The 17,794-nt window shown below is 36.3% G+C and overlaps 1 protein-coding gene across 2 annotated transcripts; it reads left to right on the top strand.

Moving 5' to 3' along the window:
- The first annotated feature begins 3,424 nt into the window (after positions 1-3,424).
- Positions 3,425-7,070, top strand: msc (musculin). 2 transcript variants are annotated; one of them, XM_015388103.1, is made up of 2 exons: positions 3,425-4,289; positions 4,454-4,595. In XM_015388103.1, coding segments are annotated over exons 1-2 (438 nt in total). In that variant the 5' UTR covers positions 3,425-3,852; the 3' UTR covers positions 4,455-4,595. The 2 variants fall into 2 exon arrangements, with proteins under 2 accessions (XP_015243589.1, XP_015243588.1); XM_015388102.1 differs by having other exon boundaries at positions 3,435-4,260; positions 4,454-7,070.
- The last annotated feature ends 10,724 nt before the right edge of the window (positions 7,071-17,794 follow it).

Genomic DNA, 17,794 nt, shown 5'->3' on the forward strand with positions numbered 1-17,794 from the left:
CTCAGTTAACAGATTCTTCTAGATTTAGGTTCAGACTTCCACTGTGTCATTCTTAAACATTGATAAAACAAAACTAACAGAAGACATAAAAACTACAAGTTCACATGAGCAGCAAGACCATGAACATTGATGTTAGGTAAGCACATCACAGAGAGTTGCAAGTAGAACAACCAATACATAAGATGATTTCACTGAACTCGAAGCCGAAAGAAGAGAGTCCACTTTACCTTTAATTTGGACAGCATGGATGTGTAAAACAGTGCGTGTCCATAAATTTTCAAAGGCTTTTTGAAATTAGACTTGAATTTAAATAAACTTTATTGTCTTTTTGTATGCACATAGTATATTCAAAAAGAAATTTCAATGTATATAGCTTACAACAGTGAAATGAACATTACCATTTCATAAAGTGCAGCAGTGATCAAGAATGTAAACAGTGTAGGAAAGGAAAGTGATGGTTCAAAAGGCTTTGATATGGATAGGTTCAAGGCAGTGCAAATGAATAGATATGGTGCAAAATGCAGTAGAACATTGAATTGTGTTCTATTTAAAGGGATTGAGAAAAAAATCAACCACGTTGATAGTGCAAATATGATGTTTTCAAGTGTGATGCAGAGTCTAATTTAGAGTTTCAACAGTCTGATGGCAGCGAGGAAAAAGTTGTTGCAGAATCCCCTGGGCCTGCAGCGAGTGCTGTGATGCCTCTTCTCCCACGGCAGCAGGGAGAACAGTCCATGGTGGGGGTGTGAGGGGGTCACTGATAATGTTACTGGCTCGTGACACGCAGCGCTGGGATGTAACGTCTTTTATGGAGGGGAAAGAAGCCCCGATGAAACTCTCTGCTGTCCTCACCACTCTTCTCACATTCAATCTGTCTTCATTGTTTTATTTAGAAATGTATGTTTTCCTTGTCCATTTTTCTGTTGCTACAGTTAAGATTGACCCTGACCTGGATCTGGAATCTGATCTTTTCTGGCTGCTCATCTGTATGCATTGGTCTCTGCCTGGCCACCCCTGTGAAAATGTCTGGCTCCATCACTGTTGCTAAACATACCTTGAAAAAAATGAACTGTTCTGTATCAAGAAACAAAAGGATTCATCTACATAAATTGATGTTCAGTTTAAATTGATATCATTTTACAAACAGAAAAACGAGCCAAAAGAATTTCAATGCAGGTCGAATTGATGAAAATCCCAAGCCAAAAGTGTGCCTTATTCAATTTTTAAAGAATTGGCAACAAAAGTCACAATCTCAAACATTTTGCAATTACTAAAATGTTTTGTTTTTGATTTACATTTTTGATCCTTTATATTCACTTCTCTTTCCTTCTGTTTTCCCATCTGTTGAATTAAGTACATCTCAACAACAGCAACCTTTTCTCCCCTCTTGTATTTTTAGTAAATAACAAGCTGGTTTTGCTGGTGGTCCAAGAATTTTATTTTCGTTTCTTTACATCTAATGTAGCATTTTACATACTTGTAACCTGTGTTTACTGATTTTGGCATTTCTTAGAACTTTTCTCAAAAAATGTTTTTTTTCTTATCATTTTTCAATAAAGGACAGATTTGCATACTGGAAATTTGAGTAAAATATGCTCCAGCTGAAGTGATTTTACTGAGAAACATATTTAGTAAAGCAAAAACAGTTTTTTTCTGAGGAAGTACTTAAAGTCCAGAATATTCCCTATTGTACATTAGGGGTGGGTATTGGCAAAGAAGTCATGATTTGATTCGAATCACGATTCACATGCCACGATGCGATTCTATCACGATGCATCACGATACTTGAAATATTGCGATGCATCGCGATCCGTTGCGATATTTTCAATGAACACTGTAAGAAAAAGACACAGCCCTTACCAGTGGCTGACTGGCTGGGTATGATCTGGATAGTGTCTTCAATTGATACATAACTGAAAGCAACTGAATTCATACATACAGCTGTATTTATTGAAACGACTTTTGGAGGTGTTGCCATGAAAACAAATACTGGACAGAAATATTACTATTACTGGCGTGGACACTGACAAAAAGATCTTAGGATTCCTCAAACTTGAAATAACAAAATAAGGATAATCAGTGCCGTTTACATGGCATCAGTGGTCCTTTAAACCAATGAAACGAAAACATTCAAATTTATATTCCCCCTTTTGCAAATGACGTGCATGATATCAATTTCGTTTTTACCTTCTTTGTTTTTAAAGCCGAAATGCATCCAAGCATCTGACTTAAAATGTGACACAGCCATCGGGCGAATTTAGTTTCCTCCATGTTTTATTTCATATGACTCGTCACAGTATCCCACGGCCAGACATGCTAGTGACACAAGGCAGCGGGCGTCAACACATCCGCAGCGACATCTGCTGGACTGGAAGTTGTATTCCACTTGATTTGGCTGATGTGCGCCAACCATTAATGCATTTTATTTGTTCTTTTTTTTTTTTTTATAATCGATTCTTGCCTTCAAGAATCGATGCAGTAGATCACAAAAATTAGAATCGCGATGCATCGTCATGACGATTATTTTGCACACCCTTACTGTACATCCTGTTCATTACTGTTATCAAAAGGCCTGTCACCAGAGGTGTGGACCTGTCAAGGGGCTTCTCTAATTAGTGCTTTTTGCTCGTCAGTGAAGACAGACGGAATTGTCATTTTTGGTATATTTCTTTATGCTTACGACATAATGGATTCAACAATTCTCTCAGAAATTTTCAAAGGAACAGAGGTATTATTTTCTTAGTTGTCTCTATCACTACAGTGAGAAAAGCTGAAAATGAACATATTCTGTGCATAGAAAATTTTTTGCTCAGAGTAAAGTTATTTTTATCATTTAAAGCAAAACCTTTTTAAAGTTTAATACTTAAGTACAATGCAGAAGCTGCTGGTTTTTATTTTTTTACTTAAGTAAAGAAGTATAATCAATACTTTTAATGTGAGTACTTTTGCCACCTCTACTTTTTCATTTTTTTCCAACAGGTGTTACTCTTTTCTCTCCACACTATCTCCTTTCACAGATTGTTCTACAGGATAATTTTGAGGGTGTAAAACAAATATATAATTACCCACTTTAAACAGTAAAAAAAAAGAAATGGTTCTACATGTGAATGAAGATTGGGCCTCTTTGCATCTGCCACACCCTGGTCATGCCAGCACTCCAGATGTCATGGGAACCACTAACAGCTGGGGCTGGTGCACAAGGGCTGCGTGTGAAAGGCTGCTCCATCTGGGGAAACCCAATCTCTCTGTGAAACCAGCAAAGGATTAGATGCTTTTGATAAGCTCCCTAAGACATTTCTATTAAGGCACATCTGTAGGAACAACAAATTGCATGGACATTTACTGCATATGGGCACTACAAAGATTTCCCTTTTTTTACAGTATGTTCGTAGTTACAGCGGGAACGTTGAAACCTCTTGTACCTTACACTGAAGATCTTATGTAGCTTTGTTACATCAATCTTCAAATAGTAACTAGGATTACAAATAGCCAGCCATTAATTCACAGTGCTTAACCAAATTATCCAACTGGAGATGCCCAACTTAAGTGTCCACAAAGAGACAGAGCTGTGGTCTCATTGGGGTCATGGAGAAAAGGGGAGGAGAAATGCAAAGAGGCCAAGTGTGGGACACTTAAATTAGAGGGGTCCAGACTTCATTTTTGGACTTTAACTCGTTGCATTGTGTGCTTGCAGAATCCTTTTTGGCCTTTTTGGGGCCTCCAGCTACAGGGTTACCAAAGGATTTTTTTGAACTTATAAGGAAGTTGGCTATTAAAGAAAAATCCAACATCTTTTCTTAACTTTGACAAGAAGAAGTTCTGCTGCCCCTTTGAGGTCAAATCTGAAGAGCCATGTCAACAAGCTCGACACCAAGTGATCTTGAGGATGACGAGATATTTAATGGAAGGAGCTCCACAAAAGTGAGGAAAAATACCTGCTTCAGTTCCAGACGGTATTCAGAGAGGGAAGAGGATGAAGAGGAGAGGGGCATCGAGCAGGAGCGCAGCAGGCTCTCCAAAACTCACCCAAAGGAGGCACGGCAGTCCCAGAGAAATGCTGCAAACGCAAGGGAGAGGGCAAGGATGAGAGTCCTAAGCAAAGCCTTCTCCAGACTGAAAACCAGCCTGCCCTGGGTTCCTGCCGACACTAAACTGTCAAAACTGGACACACTGCGTCTCGCCTCCAGCTATATCTGTCACCTGAGACAGATTCTGCAGGAAGACCGGTTGGAGAACAGCTGTGCACATCCCGTCAGTCTGGTACGAAACCGCTCCAACAGCCATGTTTGGTAAAAATGCTTTAATTAGAAATAAAACTGCATTTCCTCACATATTTCATGAAATCTAATTCATTTTAATCTTAAAGCTTAAAAGTTTTCTGCTAAGTTTCACTCACAAATGAGGTTTAAGTGCATGTCTTCATCAACTATTCTCTTATGTATCATTTTTTCAGACATGGCCCTTTATGTCGTCAGGGAGATCAGAGGAGGACATCTCATCCGCTCTAAGACTTTGTGGGGCTACAGCATAGTCCATCCCTCTTCATTATGCTGCTATCAACCAGAACCTTCAGAACTGACTCCAAAGTAATCCTCTGGGCTTTGCCGTCATAATGAACTGTCTTTATGTTATGTTGTTAAATAACTCATGACAGAACAGTGATGTTTTATTGTTTACCTGTGTAATATTCAGAACTTTCATAAGTTCTTGAGTGATTTTTAATTTCCAATATTTGGATATCTTTATTATCACTTTTAGCTGTGCACTGATTTAGAGTATAATTTAATAGCATGGGTTTGATTGAACACCAACTAGACTGGTTAATGTTAAACTGAGAAAGCCTATAGAGTGCTGGTCAAGCCGTATTGACTAATCATAATACTTTAGGATTACATCAAAAGGGCATTTCCCAAAAGGGGAGGTACACTCCTGGGGGGGTTGGGGGAGTTGCAGTGTAATTTAGGGGGAGAGTGGTAGATATTAACGGGAAAAAAAAAAAACATTTTCAAAGGTAATCTTTAAAAGAAGTATTGTTTAGAATATCGAAATTCTGCTAAACTGAAACTTAAGCAGGTACTGTAAAATTAAAGGTGGTAGTCTTGTGATTTTTAATAGAGCTGATGGTGGTTTTGGTCAGGATGGTGAGCATGTCAAACTACAAGCCTACCTAGTTCATTTGGATTTCATCAATCCATTTTCTCCCACCTAGTCCTTGTCATGGTTGCTGTGGGTCTGGTGCCTATCTTTGGCAGTCTATGGGCAAGAGGCGGGGCACATCCTGGACAGGACACCCTGCAACAGACTGGTGACAATGGACAATGTAGAGAAGCCAATTAACCTAAAAGTCAGGTTTTTGCATTGTGGAAGGAAGCAGGAGTAGCAGGAGAGCACCCATGCATGCATGAAGAGAAAATGCAAACACCAAGCAGAAAGACCCTGTGCCAGGAATTGGCCCCACAACCTTCTTGCTGCAAGGCAACAGTGCTACCCAATGCAACACCATCCGAGTTAAAACACTTCTTATCCTAAGTGAATCAAAAATGCTAAGGTTATCTGGTAAGAGCCAAGGATATGTTTGTATGTTTGTCTCTGCTATCATTTGTAATGTTTTCAATCTAAAAAAAAATTCCAAGTTGGGTCATTTTTATCTAATTGAGCGGATTTATAGACCAATAATATGTACAGTGGCTGAAGGGGGACCAACACCATGTAAATACACAATTTCACACCAGATTAGAATGTCCTTCAGACTCAAAAATATAACCAGCAAACTCAAAGATTAAACAAATAAACACAAAAATTAGACTAGTTAGCAAGACAAACCCAAAACACACCTGCAAAGAATATATACTGCAAAATGCGTCAACATACTACAAACACAAATCCCCTGCATTACATAAATGATGCTAACACACAGACATACGAGATGCATGAAAATGAAAAAATGTTGCAAATAGCAAAACGAACAGCAAGTTAAGAAAAGCATGAAACTAGCGATGCATAATGGAAGTGCTTCAGGGGAGACTAGTCATCACCTGATTTGGGATTAGACCTTTTGAAAAGACATATACGGGATGCTATGGGAGGGTAAATGTTGAAAAATACTAAAAAGAAAACGTACCTTTCCTTCTTTTCTCCAGATGACCTCTGGAAGGCATCTCATTTATGTTTTTTTGCTAAGGATCTGGTCCATAGACAGTAAATCATAGTAATTGCTGTGTTTTGGTTGTGAATGGGTGATGATCGTCTCCCCATATTGATCTGGAGAACTTTCATTATGAGGTGCCAGTTTGCAGTGTTTTTTAGCTTACATTAGTTTTTGCTACCCACAGCATTTTTACTTTGCATGTGTTTTGTGTCATCTGTGTTTTGGGCAGCTTTTGTGTTTGCAGCATATTTCCCCAGTGCTGTTCTCCAAGTTGCGTTTCTTTGTTTGTTTGTTTTTTACTTGCAGAATTTTTGTCAGGTGTTTTGCTTGTGTTAGTCTCATTTTTGTGTTTGCTAGTCTCATTTTTGAGTCTCCAGGAAATGTTGAATTTGCAGTTAAATCATGTATTTATATGTTTGCAGCCCTTGATCATCATAAATTTTTACTAAATGAAAGGGAACTAATAGTTACACAACAAATCCAAGCTATTGTGAAATGATCAACTGCTATCACTTTAAAGAAATGATACAATGTTATGTGTCTGGACTAAGTGATGGGTCTTTTTCTAAATAAATATATATGCAAACATTTCATCATTCTAAAAAATGTTATTAGCGGTAAACAGCACTTACTGTGTTAACATTAATTGCTGAGAGGACATCCAGTTTCAAAGAACTTCAGAATTCATTTGCATTTGTTGGTGCAATTAGTAGCACATTTTGACATGCACTAAATAGTAAATAGCATCAATGAGCGTAAGTTGCATTCTTACAAGTTTTGTTCATTGTTGGATTTTTCTTTGTCTGCATTTGATTTTTTTTCAGACTTGCAATGATGGGCCAACATTACAATTGTCCCAGGATCACAACCTCTTTCGAAATGATACTAAACACCAGGCTCAGCCATTTATTTTCCGCTCGTTGTTCATAGGCTAGTTTTGTTTTATGTGGAGAAATATTAATTATCAACTTTGTTAAACAGTCTTTTTGTAAATCATAGTCTGTGGCTTTAGCGATAGAAATTGAAGCTGATTTTTGTGAAAACTTCTCAAAACCAAGAACCTAAAATAAACTTTTTTATATTTTCTCACAGAAACTTCTTTGTGTAGAAGTAACTCTAATTCAAACTTTATGTGAATGACCATTTATATATCTCAAACCTTATATGCTAAAAATGGTCCCATGAATGGATAAATGAATGAATTGACCATTAAACCACAAATATATAAACAAAAAACATCCTGTCAGTGAACAAGAAAGTGAAAACTCTTTTTTTTAAAAGCAGTACTACTAAAAACTACAGTTTTTTGCTAAACTAATCTAAAGGAGGATAATATGAGGATGGATGACCAATTAATCCTAAAATTCCAGTTCTACAATTAATCTTTTATGCATCTGATCAAACCTGATTTTTCTTAATTTACAAACTGCTTCTTTTTTTTTAATGCCAGCTTCGATTTTGAATACAGGCAGACAAAAAGACAAAACATTTCTGAGACCTCAGATGTTCTGAATATGCTGTGATTAATAAATCATGACAAGTTTCTAATATTTGCTCTCCTACTGTATACTAACTCCTAAGAAAGATTTAAAATGGGGAAAATCATTAAATATGAGTAAACACAACTTTACAGGCATTCTAAGCTGCAGGTGCAGATTTCCTTAACCGTGTGTTTAAAGAAAATCTGCCCGGAACTCATATCTGCCAGCAGGAGTCTTGAGAACTTCGGAAATGTCTGTGAGATCAAATGCATACTTTCATATTTTAGTCAAAACAAAGTTATAAAAGAAAAACACCCTTTAGGTTTAACTGGAAGTGCAGGAAGAAGTTGAAGGTCACTACAGCATCGCATTCAATGAGCAACATGGGAATTTCCCAAATGTTCAAGTCTGCACTCAACAGCTCCACTCTTGGTAGACAGAGTGGATAATGGCGATGTCTTGATGCAGTAGCTCTTACATCCAGTGCAACTCCTGAATGATGTGAGCACAGATGGATGGGGATCTTTGCTGAGGCGGTCTACTGGGACATGCTGAGAAAACGGCTTAAAAACAGAGAAACAAGGAGAAGAGAGAAGGACTTTTCATCAGGTTAATTCAGAGCTGCAGCTGTTGCCATCTTGCTGAGTTTCCCAGATCCTTAAACCATTCTCCTGGGAGACTCCAGTCACTCTGTTGGACCGAGCAGCTAATGAGCCGCCTTCTCAAACTGTGTCTTCCTCTGTTCTTAGGCCCCCTTCTTCTTATGTCCCCCTGAACTTGGGACATAAGAAGGAAAAACAACTTGGAAATGTCCAACGTGCAACTTGACTGAGCTAATAATGAGATTTCATTAATCAAATCTGGCATTATGTCAACACAGCCATGAGGTAGGAATCTAGACAAGAAAGCAATTCAGTCACCTGATCTGGATGAAGTAGGTTTCTCTCTTTTAAAAAAATAAATAAATTAAGGACAATTTGAAGTAATATCATTATAATTACAAGGGGCTGTTTGTCAAGGAGGCAACATTTAAAAAAAAAAGGAAACAAAGCTACATTCTATGTTGTGTATTATTTTTTTCTGCAGGTTTTGCTGAGGCTTATGTTTTTTATGCTACAAGGATGTCACCTAGTGGTGAGAAAGACAAAAAAAATGACCAAACAAGGTAAGACTATATGAGAAAGAAATTCTCATTTCTAAGTTAAGAAATACTGATTTTTTTTTACCAAAAAAGAAAAAAACCCACTCCTATTATTTTACAATTTTAAACCATCTTAAATACATGCTACAGATTTCTATTCCTACTCATTAGTAATAGATATAGAAATGCAAGAGCACTAGTTGAGAAAATACATTATGGGCAAAATTTTGGAAGCTGCAATTCAAATTCAAACAAGCAGTTTGTCAGGTAAACAACAAATTAAGACCAAAGCTTTTAGTCGCAGAAATGATACGATTTATGTCAGGCTTTCACCCAGCCATGACCTCTGAAGGCAAGAGGCTTTCTGTCTTTAAGTACAAAAGAAAAAAAATAATCCACTGGACTTTGTTTTCCAAGTTTGAAGACGTTTTGCTTCCCATCCAGGAAGCTATTTCATTTCAAAATATCTGGATACGCGTTGAGTTCAAGGCTTTATAGAGTAGCCCACAACTCAAGCCTGGAACTCAACACTGATTCAGACATTTTGAATCGAGAAAGTCCTGGATGGGAAGCGAAACGTCTTCAAACTTGGAAAACAAAGTCCAGTAGTTTTTTATTTTACTTTTTTGGAATGACTTACCTGGATGGCTGAGAATCTCCACAGCTCCACAAAAGGAATCTTCAGCTGCAGGTGCAGTGTTCCAGATTATTATTTACACATGACACATGCAGATTTCCAACCAAAATGAAGGTCTTTAATAATGATAAATCAAGCCTAATAATTATTAGACTCAATCAGTAAGAGAAGTGTTAAAAAGAAAAAATAAGGCCAAATTCTCTACTACACCACAAACTTTTGTACCCCTTAGCGCTTTGCAACCAAATAGTAAACATTCAGTAGTAAATGTTAGGATAGTTTTTATTCTCTTTAAGTGTAAAGTGTAATCTGGCCGATACTGGTCAAGCAATGACTGACTATTTAGTTTTTAAGACTGAATGTTTTTTTCCATCAGTTTAGGAATCAAAGCAGTAACCATTATAATTGGTAATGTCACACTGGCTCTCCACAACTGTTTACAAACATGGAAAAATTATGAGTATTATTTTCTCTAATGTAAATACAAGGTTGCATAAAATTACCAATTATTTTATTTAATATGAATAACATTTTGAACATCGAACTGCAAAAACTTGAGCAAAGATGCGCCTTAGGTCCAGAATGGTGCTGATGCTACCCTGCAAGAAAAGGAAACTGTATTAATGTTTGGGACTTCTAAGCAAGCATAACCTCACCTGTCTGCACCAATCAGAGAAGGCCTGTCCGATTAGAGCAAAAAAATAAATAAAATAAATCACACTGAACAGCAGGCTGCACTGTGAACAGTTGCATCTTTAGCTGTGTACATGAGTGATGTCAGGGCTGTCAAAATCCAGTGAATGGTTCATTATTCTATTGTGGAAGCCAATACTACAAGACTGATAAATAACATATTAACACAATAATATTTTTCTTGTTGGATTATTTCTTTTTGCACCAGAAAATTCTTCCAACAGCTGTATAAGGACTTATGCTAAGCTTATCTTTTAAGGACACTGACGTTTGACTAAATATACTCCTTCAAATCAATTTCTCTTAATTAACCCATGACTTTGTTTCTGAACTGACTTGATGGATATTTATTGGTGGGATGATTTAGAATTGAAGAGTAAATTCTGCAGCAGAACAGCTATTTTGTTAAATTATTAAATAAATCTACTGTACCTCGCACATGTTTAGCCTCAGGAAGCAAAGAAAGAAAGTATGTGCTCTTCATCCGTTTTTGTAAAATTCTATTTAATATGGCAACAAGAAATAAAAAAAAAGATAATAATCTAATTTTTTTTATATAATGTTATGAAATTAAATGAGGAAAAACAAATTTTTTTTCCTCATTTCATTATTAATTTCAAACTGAAAAACGAACAAAACAAATACTACACAGATTAAACCAATCAACTCATCAACTAAATAGTGACAACAGATTTGAAACAAAATCAAACGCCTATTGTATTTGGTTTTTTTATTTCACTTTTAAGAACAGAACAATTAATGAATCCAGAACTACCTGGAGCCTTATCAACATTTAAAGAGGTAACTCTACTATTCACACTTTTTCAGCTTGCATTTTCAAACCGTTTTGTCTGTTGCATTTTCTTTTTACTTTTCAATCCTAATTTAGCTTTAGCATCAACCTTTTGGTCCCTGAGTACACCTGAATAACCATAGGAGGTAGTAATTTGCTGCTTCACCTGATTACTTTATACTTCTGGAAAGAGTGGAAACTCAAGGGCATCTCTAATTTGGCAAAGTAACAGTTTGATCTCAGTGAATTATAAGAGAAACACAGTGTTGGATGGATGTTTCAAAGTTCTCCCTGATCTGCAGAAGTCTCCTTAAAGCACTTGCAACATCTGCACGTGCACTATCGATATAGTTAGCCAAAATGTTTGTTATCTGTTGAGCCGCTCCAAATGTTGCTTGCAGCTTTTCTCCCATGCATGAGCTTTATCGACAATTTTTGCTAAATAAACACCAAATAGTAACTATCCAAAATCCAGTGGGAAAACCATTCAAAAAATGACATATGCACCAGGAACAATTTTGGCCAGTGCACAGTACCTCTTCATGTTGCGATCCAAGTGTGGTTGTCTATCCAGTGAGAGACCTGGTACATCCCAGGAGCAACCATGATTGGTTTAATGTGGTTTTTAATGTGCAAAGGATGACAGAATTACAAAAAAAGAGAGTAAAAAGGTTATGTAGCTTCTGAAGGGATTTGAAAATGCGAGGAAATTGGAAGAAAATTGAATTGTAAAATAGAATGATCATTTATATGTTTGTTAAAGAAAGGTGTTTATAATCAGATTTATGAATTATGGTTTTAAAAAAATACATTTATAAATAGTGATAGAAAATGCATTATTAAATTGTAGTTTTTAATAATGGATGAATAGCTAATTTACAATTCGTATTTAATAATTCAATCTATAAACTGCAATTACAAAATGCTTTTAAAATCTCTCCCACAATAGTGCATATCAAATGCATAGCTATCCTTTAACAGGACAACAGCACAGTCCCCATTTCCTATCTAAAGAAGGATGTCTTCAACATGAGGGAGTTTTTCTTATATTGGTGACATCATGACCCATTGGAAAGAACAGTTAGATTTTTTTTAAAGGATCCTACTTTAACCTACAGCTATTGACAGCTAAAACATCCGGATAAAAAAAATGCCCAAAAGTTACTACCACATTTTATTTTCCTTTGAGATTAATAAACTATTTTTGAATTCAATTTATTTTACAGTTCAGTTCATGTAATGGGACATAGCACTCACCCTTTAATTGATCAACTGATATATTCTTTACAAGCCTTGTGATAAATTAATCGTGTACTGATTTCCTTTCATATTCTTTAGAGGGACTTGGAAAAAGGCACCAGTGTTATAAACCAAACACACATAGATTAATACTAAATGTTCTTTTTCAACACATTAAACTATATAATATGGTTAACCATGTTTGGAAAATGTTTTTGGTTACAAATATTTAACAGTATAGTGCAGGATTTATGAAAAAATCTGCCCTCTCCACTAAAAAAAAAAAGCACATGCACAACCCTATTAAACGTGTGCGAGAGCATGCACAAGCCCATTTCTCCTGGTGCACGCTCTGTTTTAAAAGTTGCTGTTTCCACCATTTCAGACTCACCACCGGTAAGTGAATATGGGGACAAGCACGTAGGATGGCCTTATGTAAACATATCATCAGAATGATTGACAGTTAGGAGGACCACCTTTTTTGATGATCCACCTAGAAACAGAACATCCTCCAGTATAAATTGAAATTAGTTCTTCAAAGCACTATTAGTTTTAGCTCTGCAACCAGGCGTTCCAATAAATGTGAATGTGGTAGGTGTTTAGAATGCTGTATGTATTGCAATTGTCCATCCATCCTTAAATGCCTACCCTTGCTGGGTCCCATGAATGAGTTGATGTTTATAGCCACCAGACATTGGGCGAGAACCAGGGTGCAACCTGGAAAGGTCAGCAGCTCATCATAGAAGGCACACAGGAAAAAATGAATGCAGCAAACTATACTTTATGGAAGGAAGCCAAGTTTCAGAGCATAAAAACCCCTCTGTGGGATTCAAAGCAATGGCAGCTTTTGTCATAAGGCTGTAGTTCTAACAAATGCAGGCTACGTTTAAAGGCAACTCTCGGGATGATATAACTGTACTTTGTCCAGTAATATCACTGATAGTGCAGTCAGTACAAGATGCATGGTTAAAATGTTAATTTGACTGTATTACAGAATAAATAAGGTTAGTGCTTTCAGATCTGTTTTTTAGGTGTTTCAACTGATGGTCTCCGATTAGGAACACTTTAAAGTTGGAAAAGAAATTACCATTATACAATTATTTTGAATTTTGATAATTAATTTATTTATAAATCTTGTACTATAATAACTATAGTAGTGTATTCTGGTAATCATTATCAAATTTGTGGCTGCTGTTATTTTCTTGTCCAGCAGAGGTCAGTATTAATCAATTGATGTAAAAGTGGAAAGGATGTCCAGACCTATCTGCTTGTAGTTTGGTAGCCTCAAACAAAGTTACCTTCTTTTAAAAATATTTCAAAGTAAATAATAATAATAAAAATAATATAATCTTATTCTTAATCTTTTCAAATTAATTTAGACAGACTGCATTTATTGAAGAAAAAAATCAGTGGTCATATAGATTTAGCAGAGTCCAGCTGTTTTAATAAATCAGGAACATTTTTCATTTAAAACGCAATTTCCATGAACAGGAAGGTAAGTTGTATCCAAAGTCAACATCATGGGTTCAGAGAGGCTGCCTTTGTAGCTACACCCAAAGCACACAAAGTTTAGGCCTAAAACTTGCAGGAATTCAGCCTGAGTGCTCTGAGCTATCCTAACCCACTTTTGCATGTTCTTTTCATATTAGCTCATTCTAGAGGACTAATATGAACAGAAATATTTAAACCTCATAATTTGCAGCTATATTTGTTCCATTGACAAATTTCTTACTTTCACTAATTATTCCTTTTCCAGATAGGGGCTTTTAACCGCTACCCTTATCTCATCTTCTAAGACTGAAATCTCATTGCTCTTTTAAAATATGTTGCTCTGCATTATTTTTTTATTTTGGTTTATCTCTCTTTATTTTTCAAGTTTACAAACACCAAAGATGTTCATGGAAATGCAATCAGGACCCAGACAAATGAAGACAGTTGCAGTGGAATCTGAGTAGAGCCCTGGCTGGAATAAACTCGTTTAGATAGTGCATGGACCTAAGAATGGTGCATTTATAAATACCGCTTTAGGTAATGCACCAAAATATTTTAAGGTCTGGATGTGGTCCAACAGATATTTTACATTTTTTTGCAGACTGACAATAATATCATCTAAGATAATTAATCTCAGTGGGATGAGTGTAATAAACTGTGCAATGCTTTGGATGATATGTTTGTATAAGACATTACTTGTTATGCTTTCAGATTTTTTGGGAATTTTTTTGTTTTATCCAAACTAAACTATCTCCAACTTTTAAACGTAATTAATTGTTAAGTTTTACACAGAATATCTGATGGAAAAAAGAACACATACAGTTAAATATCTGGGTAAAAGGGAAAGGTCTAGTGCACACTAATTGTTTTCTCGTGGAGAAGGAGCTCTTCTCTGTTGAACAGATGATTGGGTTGCAGAGGCCGACTGATGGTCTCCCTCTCAGGAGGGTACTGGTGCTCTTTGTGACAATGAGCTGAGTCCTATGACAAGAAAACAGAAAAAATAGATCAGGGAAAGACTGGAACGGGGATGTCTTAAGGTGGAACGATAAAAAGACAGGAGAGCTTGACAAAACAGCGTCCACATCAGCCTCAGGGCATTCCTCTGCCTTGTCTACTATTGTCTCAGTACTTGGCGAGAGAACAGAAACAGAATATCAGTCCTGAGCTGCTTGGGTGGAGTCCTGGTTCCTGCTTTACTGCCAATAAGAGCCAAGAGGAAATAGATATTTGTGTTTGCTCTTAGGGTGTCATCAAGACAATCCAGGCCTTGTTTACAAGAACTGGGCGGTGGCTACAGCACATTATTTTCTCCTAACCTTTCAGACTCTCCTAAAAATGAAATTTAAACCACTTGGTTCTTTCACTGGGCTCCTTTTGGTTGCTTACTTACTTTCACTTTAAAAGCTCAAAATAGTTAATATTAAGTTATGCTAATAGACTGTGGTTAATATCTTAGCTGCAGTAGATAACTCTTCTGGCCTATTCATTTACTATAAATCAGGATTACTTGGCCGAGAGAAGCAAGGATCAAACTGGAAGGGTAAATTTAAAAATATTTTATGAAGCTTTAATTTATGTTTTCTGCATATCAATTTTAAGATACACAGTAGATGGGTCTACAGGTTGGAGGCTGTGCACAACTAGTGATTGGCTCATGTAAAATTAATAATGAATACAATACGGAGAAATCAATTCTGTTCATAACAACTGTCTAAAAAAATTATTCTTATGCTTCTTTATAAACTAGTTAAAAAGTTTGAGCAAAATCTGAACAAAACTACATAAATTAGAAAGGCTGTTTTTATATAATAAAGATTTTTTCTTTCTTCTGTTATCTAAAATAATTGAATTATGATACTCTCTAAAAAGAAGTCAGAATGAGCTTTAATGTTGAGCGAATACATTTAGTTTCTGCAATACATTACATACAAAGATTGTAAATTAACAAAATAAATAAATAAATGTTTTGTCCGTGTAAAATTTGAGGGTAGCCTATTCTTTAAACACTTGGTGTTTGATAAATTATTGTACAGATAAAAAATGATGAAGTCTAATTATAGTTTAACAACCTAAATCCTTTAATATTTGTTGGATTGCTCATTTTTTTAAATACCACCTAGAATCACTAAACTTCCAAATTACTTTAACTTAGTTAGATTTTATATGTTCACAGTTAGTTGTGTTTTTTAGGAAGAAAACATGCTTAAAAATGACCAACATTTGCGATGTGAAGATATAATATCGTAACAAAGAGCATCAGAGAACTTACAACGCTTTAGTACGTCTGTCCTCAGTATTTGTTTCACCCATAAAAAAATCTTTGGATGAACACATTCTTCAGCCCTAATTTCCCATCTAAATATTGGCGGGATTTTTTTGAAAAACAGAAAAACAATCTATAAGTAGTTCAAATGTTTACAAAAATGCTTGTATCAAAGAAGAAGTTGGTTTAGCTGTTAGCTCTATCCTCCAAGAACATATTACCTGGATATATATGAAACTGAGATGCTAAAAGAGTCAATTACATAGCATTTAAGATGCCTTTCATAACTCAAAAAGATCCTCATATCCTGTCAAATCCCTCTGTGTCTAGTCATGCATCCATTTAGAAAATGCAAGTTTGAAGATGGGTATTTAAACAAAATAGTTAACTGATTGTCTCATTGGTTATTTGTTTCTAATCTTAATGAGGTCAGGAAAATTTGTTTTGAAACAAGCATTTTCAGCAGAACCCCTCTTAACCTGTCTGAATAACTTTCACACAGAGCTGCTCCCATCCCAGTTCCGCTCGCCCTCCGGTGCCGAATTCTCCCCAAGTTCATCTTCTGATATTACAAAGACAACCACAGGGTGACAATGAAGATGATATTTTCCCTAACAATGGCTCCCAGTATCTGCTTTGGGCGAAGCTCAGTGAGCAGCGCGGGGTTTCCCATCCCCGTCAGACAGCAGCTAGGCCCGATGGAGAAATGAGTCCCCTGGTAGCTCTAAGGCCCGACCTGTCAGCAGTCCGGAGGGATTAGCCATTCACAGCCTCCACATTGTTCTCCAGGCCACAATAGAGTACGTGGGGCCCGTTCCTTTGTCATCAGCTCTGCTGGGGCAATAACAGTGTAACACACCTGCAAAATTCGGATTAGACTTTTTCCACATTCTTTTACTCATTCTCTTGTGACCCCTGTCTCTATTAGTGGGGAAGTTGCCTGTGGCAAATGTGTCCACATTGAAAAAGTAACTTTTTGCCAATTTAGTTTTTTTGGCAACGTAATCCTTTGCAAAAATTTTTTTTTAATCTCACTAGAATCTTTGAGTTTATTGAAACCATGTACGAGTTCCTAATGTTTGCATGAGTCCAAATTAATGTCAGGAAGGATATCTTTTTACGTCATCTGTCTTATTTTGACATCCAAGCATCACCTTTAACCTCGCAGAGAAAATATTCAGTCAGGGCTCTTGGGCTGCCACCACGAAAGCAACCAAATCCCAAATCCAACCTTTTTCTCTAAGAGGCCTGAACTTTCTTTGACCACAACCCAAAATCAAAGGGATTTCACGCTTATCATGCCGAACGTGACATCTTAAAAAATTTCAGTATGGCAAAAGAAACAGAAAATGGTCAAGATCATTACTTAGTTTATTACTACTAAAACATCCTTGGTTTGCACTGGTGCAAAAGAATAAAAATGCTTTTTTGTAAAAGAGATTACTAGTTTATTGAAAATTAGTTTTCTTGTTTTTATAGGAGTGAGCAGAATGGGTATTTTAGTAGAGTCTTCATTAGTTTCTTTTTACTCTTAAATTAGTATTCAGCTTTGCGGTAGTATGACTTCTGTAAATGTATTTGTGAATAGCAATGCAAAAACAATAAGCCTAGTTGACACTTGATTTTGCGTCATCGTAATTAGCTTTTTAAAAAAAAACAAGGATTTTGGAGAAATAAAATGGCTTTTAACCCTAATTCTTTAAATAAATGCAGCCCAATAACTAGTCGGAAGTCTGCACTTAAACATCAAAATTCACAAATTAATTTTATGACGCAACCAGAGTCAGCTTGGCAGAGTGGGGATTACCATTACAGCCCATGATGGTCTCTTTGGGCGAACCTTCGGGTCACTATCATACATAACAAACCTCTGACAGCGACACTTGGCCAGTTAACACTGCGTGA

Source organism: Cyprinodon variegatus, unplaced genomic scaffold (assembly GCF_000732505.1).
Source record: "Cyprinodon variegatus isolate N-32 unplaced genomic scaffold, C_variegatus-1.0 Scaffold414, whole genome shotgun sequence".
NCBI lineage: Eukaryota > Metazoa > Chordata > Actinopteri > Cyprinodontiformes > Cyprinodontidae > Cyprinodon > Cyprinodon variegatus.